General features: G+C 43.9%; 2 protein-coding genes across 3 annotated transcripts; both read left to right on the plus strand.

Annotated features, from left to right (window-relative positions):
* The first annotated feature begins 1,504 nt into the window (after positions 1-1,504).
* On the plus strand, positions 1,505-7,383 carry LOC120687429 (derlin-2-like). Its single transcript, XM_039969428.1, has 6 exons — positions 1,505-1,780; positions 1,921-2,020; positions 4,718-4,932; positions 5,090-5,173; positions 5,927-5,980; positions 6,777-7,383. The coding sequence occupies exons 1-6, from the start codon at positions 1,682-1,684 to the stop codon at positions 6,972-6,974; spliced, it is 750 nt and encodes a 249-aa protein (XP_039825362.1). The 5' UTR covers positions 1,505-1,681; the 3' UTR covers positions 6,975-7,383.
* A 296-nt stretch (positions 7,384-7,679) lies between these two features.
* Positions 7,680-13,772, plus strand: LOC120687401 (putative pentatricopeptide repeat-containing protein At1g03510). Of its 2 annotated transcripts, none has more exons than XM_039969387.1 (2): positions 7,680-13,276; positions 13,382-13,772. In XM_039969387.1, exon 1 carries the CDS (start codon positions 7,767-7,769, stop codon positions 9,069-9,071), a length of 1,305 nt encoding a protein of 434 aa, XP_039825321.1. In that variant the 5' UTR covers positions 7,680-7,766; the 3' UTR covers positions 9,072-13,276; positions 13,382-13,772. The 2 variants fall into 2 exon arrangements, with proteins under 2 accessions (XP_039825321.1, XP_039825322.1); XM_039969388.1 differs by lacking the exon at positions 13,382-13,772 and having other exon boundaries at positions 7,680-9,259; positions 10,085-10,517.
* Positions 13,773-14,418: the final 646 nt, after the last annotated feature.

Genomic DNA, 14,418 nt, shown 5'->3' on the forward strand with positions numbered 1-14,418 from the left:
CAGTCCATCGACCTCCTCGGGCCCTGCATACATCCCTCAAGCGCTCCCCCCCAACGCTGCTCTGCGTACCCCCGCCTCCTTCATCCATTGGGAGGTCCCGGGGCGCGCGCGGCGGCGAGAGGCGGAAAGCCCACGCATAGCCTCCGCATTCGGGCGGGACGTGAGGGAGGAGCTCGCGCGGCGGGGGAGCAGGCCGGCGGCGGTGTGGGGGTGTGGGGAGGGGGGCGGAGGTGAGCAACGGGTGAGACCAGAGGTTGAAGGAGGAGCTGACGTGTGGGCCCCACGCGTCAGTGAGTGAAGGCATAGAAGCAGCAAGGGGTATTTTGGGGCATACGAAAATACGTGGATCTGTAAGTGGGTCCAAGAGCATCAAAGACGTACAAAATAGTATGGTTCAAAAAAGTGAAGAATTGTAATGACAGATTTTAGAATAGGTGAATTATAATGGCATATCTTAGAAGTTGGAAAATTGTAATGGCATGAATCTAAAAAACCCCATATTTTTTAAAAGATTTTAATCAAAATTTGAAACAACTCAAATCAGTCGCCTTCGATTTTTACATATCTAAACACGTGTAAGATATAAGACTATAAATGCAGTTTGGTTGAATTGGTGCAAGGTGCTCAAATGTGAGATAAAAAGGTAGGAGTATTCTCTATTTCTCTTGCAAGAAAGAAAGTGTGAGTTAGAGAAAACATTCATATTTCAAAAGAAGGTGTCACCGATCAATCGAATTGGTGGAAGAAAGAGAACACTTATTGAACGAGCTGATTTTGTTTTAATGGAAAAACAAACCGGCTTGTCTCTTAACTACTAGGTGGAGTCATAGTACCGTCCGATTCCTCGCCTGCCAACTCTAATTCCGAATCTCGATTACTTTTCTACCCGTCTCGTTTAAAGATGCAAATGCAGTCTCCATGAGCGAGGCTTCTTGTTTGGTTCTCATTTTAATGTAGCTAGTCCATTTCAAATACAGTAATTGATCGGTTAGCTGCACTACTATCATGAGCAGTTTCTATTTGGAAATTATCGGTATTCGAAGATATAGGTTGTGCACCAGGATCGGATGGAGTACCTGCTCCACATAACTAATGAAGGCTCCGTTGAAGTGAAAAAGAAGCTTGAAAACGTAAAGTTGTAGATACTAGATCGAATACGCAGTGGCATAATAAAAAGTTGAAATTAAGTGCGGAAAGAAGGAATTCGTAAAATGATGAGTCGGCATATTTAATTGTTTTTAGCTTACTTTAATTTATTCTCTCTCGTAAAACACTTTAAATCAGCCGAAATCAAATCAACCGAACGGAACATGGATAGAACCGGTGTGGAGGTCTTTTCTCGACCGTCCGGCCATCCTCCGCACCCAGATCCTACGTGGACCTCAGACGTGGCGCTTTCTCATTGGGAGGACAAACGTCATTGCTACCGACGCAGCTGCCAGGTTCGCTGGTTCCCGCTTGGGGAGCCCACAGGTCAGTGAGACGCCGCAGCCACTGGGAAAAGGATCAAGAGGCCGTCGTCCCCTCCATCTCCATCTCCACCCCCATCTCCATCTCCATCTCCTTCGCCATCCCCTAGGTCGCCTCTGCTCCAACCGCTCCTCGACTTGATCACGGGCCGATTGGGGCCGATTAGAGTTTACGAGAGTGAGGGAGAGGTAGGGTTCCGCTCCCGCGGGAGATGGCGCAGGCGGTGGAGGAGTGGTATCGGCAGATGCCCATCATCACGCGCTCCTACCTCACCGCCGCCGTCGTCACCACCGTCGGCTGCACCCTCGACGTACCGTCTCTCCCTCTCCCTTGTTTTGGAGATTCTTCTCCTGCTATGTTGCTATCATCTCTAATCGCGTGATTTGGCACCTCTCCTGTTCGAGTGTTTATTTGCTCGTGTGCTCATGGCCCGTTGGCTCGTCCGCGCAGATCATCTCGCCCTACCACCTCTACCTCAACCCGAAGCTCGTGGTGCAGCAGTACGAGATCTGGCGCCTCGTCACCAACTTCCTCTACTTCCGCAAGATGGGTACGTGCGTGCTCCTTATCCTTACCTTTACCCTAGCCCGCAAGTGCAAGTGCAAGGCGATGTGATGTCATGTCTGAACTACTCTATGTTGGATAGAATGGTATAGACGCCCGCGCGTTGCAGGGGACACTTGTTTTTCAGCTTTGAGTGGAGATGTGTCAGTTTGTTGAATATATGCCAGTCCATTAGCCATACCATACACATTTATTGTATTCCGTTCATGGTTATGGAAATCAGTAACCGACCGCTGTTTAGTCAGCCACGTTGTAGCAACCGTACAGCTCTACCAGACTGATCGATGATCGTGCAGGTTGGCTGTTATGTGGTTACAAATAGGTGCACTGTTTTCTGTATACGACATAGTACTCTGTTACATCATTGGTTACTAGGGTGTTGTTAATCAAGTGATGCAAGGTGCCACCGTGGACATGTTACAAGGGAAGCATTGCGCACACCCAATGAGGAAGTAGTGTGCCGTGTGCGCCTTACAGCATCCCATCCATTTATGTTCGTCGGAGCTGTGCATGTGCATAACGACAAGTTAGACTCATGGTCACCTAGGCGACAAGGCGCTCCCCTTGTTTTGGGCTAAGGCGTCGCCTTAGCCCGCCTAGGCGGCTGGGCGGTGGTGACTCACTACGCCTCGCCTTACCCTCATAAGAACCATGTTAGACTCAAAAGAGTATTGACCTGTTTCTTGTGTCCTCTTTTGTTAGCCTATGTAAATTCACCAGCAGCCTAATTATTAGGTTTCTAACCTCAACCTTTAAGCTTCGGAAAAAGTTGGAAGAGCCTCTTTCCCTGGTCCGTTGAGCCTTTTTTTTTAATGTGAACGGGATCCAGTGCCATCAGTCTTAATTGTGTGACATGTGCTGCTTTAGGTGTCATTCTTATGAAGAGTTTGTACGTTGTGGTGCACAATTACATACTTTATTTATTATTATGTTGTATTTCTGATCAGATTGATAATGTTCGAAAGCTCATTTCGCCAATTCAAGGTTAACTATAGTTTATGTATATTCATTTAGAGTAAAATCCACTGTAGGTTATTGAACTTGTCCCGAGATCTCATCTAGGTCCATGTACTTAGGAAACCAGGTAAACAGGTCCTTAAACTTGTTTAAATGTGTCATCTAGGTCCAAAAACGGATTTGGCAGGCGGTTTTGCTACAGTAGGTGGTTTTTATCTTTTTTTTAAAAAAAATTTAGATTGAATCTTTGAAAAATCATAAAACGAAAAATCCAAATTTTTTGGACTCAGCATGAGTAGATCTACAAGTGAACATATAATATGGTATGTTTTAGTACAATTTTTTTTGTAGCTTTAGATTTATACTTTTCTGTAATTAATTGAAATAATTCGTAGCTGCAACTTCTAATTATTTTATTGGACTAAAGCATACCATCAAGGTTTTTAAGGCGTCCGAGTGGAAAAAAAAAAGCTGGGCGTCGGCGTCGACTTACCATTCCTCGCCTAGGCCGGCGTTCCAGTGCCGCGCCACCGGGGAACGGAGCTGCGCTGCCGCCTCCTGTCCTTCCTCCCCCTCCTCCTCCTCCTCCGGTCTGGCATCGGGTGGAGGCAGGGGCTGGCGGCGAAGGAGGCAGAGGCTGGCGACGGAGGAGGCAAGGGGTGGGCGGCGACGGAGGAGGCAGAGGCGGAGGCAGAGGAGGGCAGCGGCAGTGGCTGAGGTGGAGGAGGAGGCGGACAGGCGGCGGCGGCGGCGGCGGCGACGCGGTCGGAGGAGGAGAGGCAGCGGTGGCTGGATCTGAGGAGAGGCAGAGCGGCGGGATGGGGGATTGGGAGGAGAGGGCGAGAGGCAGAGGCGGCTGTGGCTCGTAGGGTTGGCGATAAGTTGGGAGATGGATTCAATTGGGTCGGGCTGAGTTCAGGGGCCTGTTTTAGTGATTATCTATTTTTTCTTTTTTTTTACAGGTAAATGTATGTGTTTTAGAGGTAAATGAATGTGTTTTATAGGTAAATAAGGCGTCGCCTCGCCTCACGCCTTATCGCCTAGGCGTCCGAGCTGTGGCGCATCGCCTCGCCTCGCCTTACCGCTTTAAAAACCTTGCATACCATATTATATACTCACTGTGTAGACATGCGCATGTGGATTCTAACAAAATTGGATTTTCTATTTTATAAATTTTCTAAGATTTACTATGATTTTTTAAAGATTCAGCCAAATAAATAAAAAAGAAAAAGATAAGCTTTGTAGCAAAAAATTTTGTACTAAAGCATACCATATTATATGTTCACTTGTAGATCTACTCATGTGGAGTCCAAAAAAATTGGATTTTTTATTTTATGATTTTTCTATAATTTACTATGATTTTTCAAAGATTCAATCTAAATGTAAAAAAAAAAAGACAAAAACCCCTTAGTGTAGCAAAACCGCCTACCAAATCCGGTTTTGGACCTAGATGACACATTTAAACAAGTTTAAGGACCTGTTTACCTGGTTTCCTAAGTACATGGACCTAGATGAGACCTCGGGACAAGTTCAAGGACCTAGAGTGGATTTTACTCATTCATTTAATAGCACGGAGTGGTTATGCATTCTTGGCTTGTTGCATGTGTACCTGTGCACTATTTCCAAACTTGTAAATTGTAATTATTGTCAGACTAGCATTGCTTAATATTTTTCTGCATATTTTAAATTCCTCACTCTTATAATTCAATCTTACTCTTTTCTGCAGATTTGGATTTTCTGTTCCACATGTTTTTTCTTGCACGGTACTGCAAGCTTCTTGAGGAGAACTCATTTAGAGGGAGAACTGCGGACTTTTTCTACATGCTCTTGTTTGGTGCTACTGTCCTAACTGGCATTGTTCTAATTGGAGGGATGATACCTTATGTTTCTGAGACATTTGCGAGAATTCTGTTCTTGAGCAATTCACTGACGTTCATGATGGTATGGGACTACCAGTGTTTATAGTTTTAAATAAAAATTTTCAATTCAATAGCTAGGGCATATTTGAGCAAAATCTTACATTAAAAAAATTCTTCTCCTTTGGGTGTCTGATGCAGAGCATTAGTAATAACTCTTGAGTTTTGATATGTGATGGCAGGTTTATGTCTGGAGCAAGCACAACCCCTTCATCCACATGAGCTTTCTGGGTTTGTTCACCTTTACTGCTGCCTACTTACCTTGGGTAAGTGTTCATCTGCTCCATTTCTTTAATGCCACATCACTGTACCAACCCACCTGATGCTCATCTTAAATTATTTTTATGGTGACCATATCTGTATGAAATCAATCATTTTTCTCACGTCTGAATGTTGCACAGGATGTGAACTAATAATTTCTTTTGGTTGCACATATCTAGATAGGGGAAATGCTGACATGCTGGCATTTCTTTAAAAACATCCTCTACCTGGGTTTGGAAGAGCCATATGCCCGAATTCTCACATCTACATTCCATGCTTTTTTTTAATCAAATGATCAAAATATATGCTTGCAAGAGTTCTAGCTTACTGATGGTCTTTGTATCAATTTGATTGCTCTATTTCTTTCATTACAAAATACTAGTTTTCATCCACAATATAAGTATGGTTTTGGCACAACTCAAGAACACTGAACTTTATAGAAGTTTTGCTTACTGTGTTATCTATTTGTTTCAAGAGGCGCCTGTGGTGTGAGATAAATGAATGCCATAACCTCTTAATTCATTTGATTGAGGATTAAATGCTCATAGAAAATACATATTGGAAATCTATATTAAGAAAAAGGTTCCATTTTACTTCAAAACGTACAGTAAATTTGGCTAGGACAACTTGGAAATTGACGGAGCTCTATTAATTTGTTTCTTAAAGAACAGCTTTGTAATATAGTTGTACTTGGTGAGATTTAGCTCCAACCAGGCAGAGCATGGTCATTGTCTCAATTGTTTTCTCTTGAATTGCAGGTCCTTCTGGGGTTCTCTATCCTTGTTGGAAGCAGCACATGGGTGGATCTCTTGGTATGTTTCTTCTTGTTCTGACAAATTTACAGTAACTAGTGTAAAGATGAAATTTGATCATCAAATCTTGTAGTGAAAATCTTTTCTTGATGAATTATTTTTTTCATGCATGTCAAATCTTGTAGTGAAAATCTTTTCTTGATGAATTATTTTTTTCATGCATGTCTATAGAAATAATACTTATTTCCCTATTTTCTGTCACCCACTAGCTGACTAAATGAATGTAGCTGATGGCCATTAGCTTGCCTGTGTGACTTTAGTTTGGCATCAATATATTATATTTTGCTTTTGAAGCTTTTGAGTTGCTGCTAAATGTCTGGAGTCCATCCCACTTCTGCATTTTTCGGCACAACTCCTGTCGTCAATAGATGATGTTGAAGCCTGTTCAACTTGTTTGAAAAAAGGGTCTGTGCGCTACAGTTTGTCCATTTCTCTGCATAGGTTGGGATCAGGAAAAAAAGAGGGTCTGTGCAGTACATTTTGTCCATTTGTCTGATTAGGTTTCGATCAGAAAACTAAATCAGTGTGACACAAGACCTTGTATTGATGTTAGGAAAGTGGAGCTACAGCTCTCACTAGATCTACCTCTTGCACTCTTGATAGGCTACTGTCATCTTGATTCAAATTGTCGGACTGCACTGAATCATGAGCTTCAATCGAGCACATATGAATGATTGAACTGGCAGAGGAATGTTGTGTAATTTGCCTGTATCGTGTTCTGACTATCATCTTCATCATTCTCTATTTTTGTAGGAATCAGTGATCCATATCTAAATGATATCACATTTCTTTGCAGGGTATGATTGCTGGACATGTGTACTATTTTCTGGAAGATGTATACCCACGGATGACTGGCCGTCGACCCCTGAAGACTCCATCGTTCATCAAGGCTCTGTTTGCTGATGACAATGTTGTTGTGGCACGGGCGCCCAATGCTGGGGTTGGTGCGGGTGCAAGGTTTGGCGGTATGGGTCCAGATCTCCAGGTCCAATGATGACCCGAGTCTGCGACGGATGTGGGAGGCGGCAGTTTGTTTATCTGCTCAAGTTGCGAGATTGTACAAGGATCTTGTGTATTTATACAGGCTAGATGAGAGTTATTGTGCATAACAAAAGATTAGTAGTATCTGAGGCACCTGAGTTTCTCACCCCTTGGCAAGGCCTACCGAAATGATTTATGATTGCCAGACAGACAGGCCACCTCATTTTTCTGGAACTTGTTCTTGCAATGGCTAACATCTGACCTGTTAGGCTGGTACTCTTTCATGGTACCAGTGTAGTCTAGGAAACTCTTTCAACCAGAGATAAGTTCGCCACTTTGGCTGTGAAAATTTCATTGGAGAGTTGTAATTTCAGAATGGTGCAAAAAAAAAAAACTTAACATTGTGGATTGTTGTGGTTGTTTCTTTGCCCTCCCGATTCTGTTGTTTCCTTGATCTGAATTTAACTTTCTTGTCGTTTCAAGTGCTATGTGAGTTTTTCATTTAAATTTTAATCTGTGTTGATGCTCAAATTTACAGGATATGGGAACCTTTAGTTCAAAACTGAATTCCTTGCACATCTAGAGGAAACGATATATGTATGCAAGAAAGAACTTTTGGATCAGATTTTTTCCTCTTTGAAAGAACAAAAATCCATCAATCAACTATACTCTAGCGCGAATTGTTGTTCAAAAAAAAATTACTCTAGCGCGAATTGAGTGAGAGACTTGCCGAGTTGGCAGCTATTTCCAGGTTCTCCAAAGCTGAAAGCGGAGTCATCGTCGTCTTCACGGCGACCTCAACTCGATGTCCTCCCGCCACCGCCGCCTGGCGTCGTTGACGAAGCTGCTGACCACCCACGTGAATGCCGCCCGCCACCGCGATGCGCTCTCGCTCTTCTCCCGCATGCTCTCCGCCCCCGACCTCCCGCCGCCCACCGACCCCTCCTTCGCCCACGCCTTCCCGCTCGCCATCAAGTCTGCCACCGCCCTACGCCTCCCCCGCGCCGCCGCCTCCTTCCACGCGTTCGCCTCCAAGTGCGGTCTCCTCTCCAGCCCCTTCCTCTCCTCCGCCCTCATCGCGTCCTACGGTGCCGGCGCCTCCCACGAACTCGCCCGCCGCCTGTTCGACGAATTGCCCGTCCGCAACGCCGTCGTCTGGAGCGCCATGGTCTCCGTCCTCGTCCGGGCGGGCGACCTCACCGCCGCGGCGAGCGCGCTGGACGCCATGGACGTCGCCCCGACAGCTTCCTGCTTCAACACTCTGATCGCCGCGGTTGCCGAGTCAGGGGAACATCCAGCCCGAGCCATCGAGATCTACCGACACATGCGAAGGGTAGGCGTCGCGCCGAGCTTCATCACTCTGCTGGCGCTCGTCCCCGCGTGCACCGCGATGGGTTCCTTGACGTCAATCAAGGAGGTGCACGGCTTCGCGGTGCGGCATGGCATGTCCGCGCTATCCCACATTGGCAGCTCCCTTATTGAAGCGTATGGGCGCTGCGGTTCACTAGCCACTGCACAGAGGGTTTTCGACCAGGTTCAGGATCGTGATGTGGTTGTTTGGAGCTCTCTCGTCTCAGCTTATGCTTTTCATGGCCGTGCAGAGGTTGCAATGTCGCTTTTCAGATACATGAAGGACCAAGATGATGTTCGGCCTGACAGCATCATGTTTCTTAGTTTGTTGGCAGCCTGCGCCCATTCTGGCCATGCAGATGATGCGTTGCAGTATTTTGATGTGTTGACCAAGAGATATGGAGTGCAGGCATGCAGAGATCACTATTCGTGCTTGGTTGATGCCTTGGGCCGGGCAGGACGGTTGCATGAAGCTTACGAGCTTATACAGACAATGCCAGTAGAGGTTACAGCAAAAGCCTGGGGAGCTCTTCTTGCTGCTTGCAGGAAATATGGGGAGGTGGGGTTGGCAGAGGTTGCTGGGAGAGCATTGTTTGAGATCGAACCAGAGAATGCCGGAAATTTTGTTTCGCTCGCTAACATCTATTCAGGTCGGGGCATGCATGAGGATGCAGAGAGGGTGAGAAGGGAGATGGAGCAGCGAGGTGTGCAGAGAATGCCTGGTAGCAGTTGGATGATAAATCGCAAGTCAAGTTGCTAATGCAATGTCCTGATGATTTTTTTTCGCCCCTGATGATGCATTGTGGATGCTAGCCAACCTATGGTTTTAGATTCTTTGCTTGCAGTGATCTTTTATGAAAAATCAGGGACTCATTTGAGAAGTGTCATCACTGGGCACTGGTTCACAGCAATGTTTCTTCAGATGCAATGGTCTCTTGTGCATGGAAGGTAAACAGAAGAAACTAATTTTCTTTTGCTTTGTATTTATTCGTTTCAAACACAACCGTGTTTAATTATAGCATTTATGGGGAAAAACATCTAACTTACCTAGGGTCCTAACTCCACATTTGTCTGAAAGATGCCATATGCCACATTTATCTAAATGCAGCAGAAACATTTATATGGTGAAACAGTTAACTGCAGTCTGTAAATCCTACAGAAACATTTAGTTTTCTTCTGTAGCGGTGCAGCAAATCAGGCGTATGCATACCATCAACTGTGACCCTTCTGAGGCTCCAAATCAATCTGAATTCCTTGGCTCTTGTTTGAAGACTTGAGATTAGTGCTCCCTCCATTTGTTGCATCATAAGAATTTATAGGTTGATTACTAATTATCGACCATGGCCATGCTAAACAATTAAATTATCCTTGGAACTAGGTTAGGACTGATATTCAGTGTAAACTCCCGAGTTTCACCAAAGCAGTTAGCTTTGTACTATCTTATTCATACATATCCGATGTCATTTTTCAATCTGATATGGTGTGGACTTATACTCTTGGAATACAAGCTTAATACGATCTTTGTCAGCCAAAAAGTCTATGCAATGATTGTACTCAGTCCATTCTTTTTCCTGGAATATCATTTCCCACCAGCACACATGGTAAATTGGTAATTCATTCCAATGAACAGCAGAGAGGAATACATCATTCGTACTGTTTCCACTCCAGTCACATAGCTATAAATTTCTATATGTGTTGGTTTCCACAATCCTCATTACAATCAGTGAATATTAATTTTACTGAATTTAGCTGACTGCTGGAAAATTCATGAAGGTTTCTCCAAGCGTCCTTCACATGATGATCAGTCGACATACTCTTTATTCTTTGCTGCCCTATTCAGTCGGCAGAGAGAAAGGCACTAAGGTTAATATTCACATTTGCCCACTGAATTTGTTAGTTCTTCTTCTGAAGTTAAAAATTAATATCTTATTAGGTCAGTTTCTATGGACCGGGGGTACTACCTTTAGCTTTCTAATGGAACTTTGACTGCCTTTAGCTGAGAGTGCATATGATGCTAACTTTCACACATCTTTACCGAAAGCATGCCCAATTAGAAAAATGATATAAACATAGTTAGTCAAAGTTGGCGCATTATGCAAGATCCTTTAGTATCTTTCTGGTTATCTTTCATCCATCTGATCTAGTTTCAAATAAATTATCATAGAGTAAAGCTCTCATATTCTTCGTATGCAAATTGTCCATTTTTTTTAAAAAAAAGGATGCAACTATTCTCATGTGCTTTAAACACCTTATTTTTCAATCAGAATCCTGGGCCCTTGGATCAACCTGTAATTGGATGCTGATCCAAGGCTGGTGACTATTACTTAAACACTTGAATTAAAGCAAAATTCTTGCAAAAAGGGTTCTTATACTATTTAGTATCTCTGGCTTCATGCTAATACCAAAGTATGAATCTGAAATGTTCATCTGCAGCACATTAAAGTATAATTGTTTTACCATTTGTACATCTTTCATATCTTCATATTTGGGAAAATCAATCTGTGGCATTTACTATCCTATACTATATGTTAATTATAGTTTGAAAGTTTGGGATGTGTCTGTATCATCTGGAAAAACCTTCACCAAACTTTTATTTCAAAGATTAAGGATTTGAAGTAAATGAGATAATTCAGATATAAATAAGAAACACCTGTATTCATTGGGTGGGGTGTGGGGGGGGGGGATAGTGGTAGGAACTACTATTTGGTTAGCTTCAGCAAGACATTCTTATGAGTAGTAACATCAGGTATTGCGATTCTTATGAAATAATAAAAAGAAGTTAATATGGTTGATGCACTACTTGGGATAGTACATTAATTTGTCCTTATGTGACAAGCTAACTGTCGGTAACTGTTGCTCTTAACCTAGTGAGTGATTCGAATCATATGGAATAATTACCTGGAAGGACACTTACCTAACATCCTACACGAGAGATCCCTCTCAACTAGCTCTGTTGTATCATTGTGGCTTGTAGGTGGGCTAGTGTGGATCACTATTGTTAGTGGTGCTAGGCCCCATTTCATGTAGCTTATTGGCTGATGTGTAGGTAATTCTGTCGACCTAATTTCGCCAACAGATCTTGTTTGCCTTCTGCGGTGGAAAACTGGAGATTGCTACAGTGCTGATATTTATCTTGAACTTCTTGAATTTTTTCTTAAATAAATTGGACCGAGATCTTTCATCATACGCGTACCATGATATTGCTACGGACCACCTTTTTTTCCCACTGGACAACATTCTACACAAACTACACTCATAATTTCTGGTCCTTTCTACTGCTTGTTTCGATCACTAAATTTGCTCATTTGCACCAATCCTTTTTCTGCACTGAGATCTTCTTTAAACATATGGACAATGAAACCTTGGTGATTCCATATAGTTCACGAACCATTGAAGAGTATCCGCACACTAAGTCACCAACGTGTACGTAAGTTCAACTTGCAGGAGGTGATGTGTTAATAAAAGGGGTTTATATCTGTTGTTATTTTTGCATGTGGGAGCCTCTAAGTGGAGGTTTATCAGATTTGCTCGTCTTTCTTAAACAGTTGAACATGGCTAGAAAGGACATTACTATGCTTCTGAAACGAAACATTGTTGGTGTGCTCATTTCGGTTGGAAATGGTACAGCCTAATACAAATTGCTTTGTGCTGGACTGCTTTGTACTTAAGTATGCATTTATCTTTTATTACTGTTCTTTTACACCATATACTTGGCTTCTCTTGTAGAGTTTTGAAAAACTGTCCAACTCTTTGATTTTCCTTCTTTGAGCCTAGCTTGTTGGCTTAGCCAGGGTAATAGCTAGTGCCTAGCAGGCTTACTGTTGTTTTCTAAGATTAGTAGACATATTTTCTTGACAACTTTCAACTTTGCATATGTGCCATCCGTACACATGTGTGGATTGCGTCAAGGATACTCAATTTGCTGGCCTTTATCTGTGGAAAAGCATATACTTTTCAAAAGGGTAATGATGATGCACACTAGAGAAAGTGCTTCATGCTCATCTCTTCTGTCCTGCACCGATTGCACAGTAGATTTTCTGTTGTGTTCCAACTTTTGTTTACTTGATCGAGATATATGACCTCTTTGGTTCCATGGATTCAATCTGAACTCTTTACTCAGTTAAATTGTTAGTTGCTTCCAAGAACATCATACCTATTGATGCTACATCCCTTAGAGAGGCTTAGAGCTCAGTAAGTTTCTGTTTCTCCTTATATGACCTTTACAAGGAGCCTTAAATTGCCACGCCACTTTGTCAGCCTGAACCTGTATCTTTTTCCATTCTTAAGCTAAAAGCTCTTGATGCATTGGTATTCGTTTTTCCTTTGTACCTAATAAACATATCCTTGTGGACATACCTGAAACTTCTATCCAGAAGAGTGAATATGTCACCTCCTTGGGTACCTTTCTTCCCACCCTCCAAAAGTGTATTTTATGTGATTTAACAACTTTTTCTTGGTAAAGACAGACAGTGAGATCAGCGTCAAGCAAGCACTACTACTACTACCAGCAGATGCATGTGGACCACAGCACTGGCCAGTACCACGGACGGTTTTGCCGACCTGACCGTGCAAGTCAGTCCACTTCTCATCATCTCTTGTACGTGCAAGTGCAGCTCCCCAAGGTACCTTCCAAGTATATATAGACCCAGTCCCTTCACCTTGCAACTCTGGGCTCTTCACTAGATAGGCAGAGTTATGCAAATGAACAGGCTACAAGATCTGACACCTGCTCCTTCCATGACGGTGCCGATCGAGCATTCCTCTAGGCCGACGCTGGGGTTTCCCTTGGGAACTGCGCTGCTGCTTCTAGTGATCTTCTCCCTCAGTGGCATGTTCTCATGTTGCTACCACTGGGACAAGCTCCGCTCCCTCCTTCGGTCTCGGCATCCTGCCATGTTCCAAGAGGGTGAGCATACCGTGATCTCTATCGGGTCATCACCAAGCAAAACAGCTTCTGATCACAAGGTAGCAGCACCCTCTGCGCAATATCTCATCTTAACATCTTCCCGCATACCTGGAATTTTCATATCTTGTAAACTTCTGATCACAAGGTATGTGTGTTGTTTGCAGCTGGAGAAAATGGGGAAAGAGTGTGGTTTGCCTGTTATTATGCCCGGGGACAAGGTCCCCAAATTCTTTGCGAGGCCCTGGCCACACGAGCTGTGTTTGCCTGAAGCAGAGAAGACTGAAGCTGCGTTGGAAACCAAATGTTCGGGTCATGAGACCATTTGTATCTGTACATCAGTACATGAAAGCACACTTAGCCGTTAGTGATTTATGATTGGTGGATTGGGTGTACATATGCATGGTAATAGATTGTTATCTGAACATTGGGTCTTGTGCTGCTATACAAGGATCTGGCTGAGATAGGTGATTATTATTATTATTATTTGTTGTTAGAGTTTGAAAGGACGATTTGTTCTAACAATTAAGCTTGTTGAATGTTATATCCTTGAGGCTGCGCTGCTCGATCAGTGTTTGTGAATACTGCCCGTCTTGAAGCCTTGAAAGCCACGGGTTTTGGATCTGTCGTACGTTCTGGGATTTGTGAGGCACCCAGCTGGTAAGCAAGACCTGAACCATGTTGGAAAATTAGTTGGTTGTTGGGATTGGATACTTTGGAGGAATGGTTACCACGTGAGTCGTCAGTGATGCGAGAATGAAAATTGGGTGGAATCGGCGCGATTTTGTTTCAATGTTGCTGTTTAATAGCTGGTCAGGTAGCGATCGACGAACAGCAGTGTGTGTGACGCCATGTTGAGGTGGTGGTGGCGCCAATTGAAGAAGGTGCTTTTGCAAATGCATGATGGTGGTGCAGCTATCCTCTGGTCGTCAGTGCTCGAGGAGCTGGACTGGACTGGACCGTGCATTGGTAAGAGCAGGTAGGCAGGTACGGGTACGGCGCACTGTCTGAACCGTACCGGTGGGGACGTGGACGTGACGTCGAACGAACGAGCGAGCGAGCTAGTAGTGCCGTGCCGTCTTCCTCCTTCACCAACACCTAGGAATGCTCCGTTTAGTACGCCGCATTGCATATTGGGTGGAGTGGAAACAAGGAAAGAAAAACGCGGTGCGCACGCTGCACATGCAGCACAGCAGCAGCATTG

The sequence above is a fragment of the Panicum virgatum genome, chromosome 9N, assembly GCF_016808335.1.
Source record: "Panicum virgatum strain AP13 chromosome 9N, P.virgatum_v5, whole genome shotgun sequence".
NCBI classification, from domain to species: domain Eukaryota; kingdom Viridiplantae; phylum Streptophyta; class Magnoliopsida; order Poales; family Poaceae; genus Panicum; species Panicum virgatum.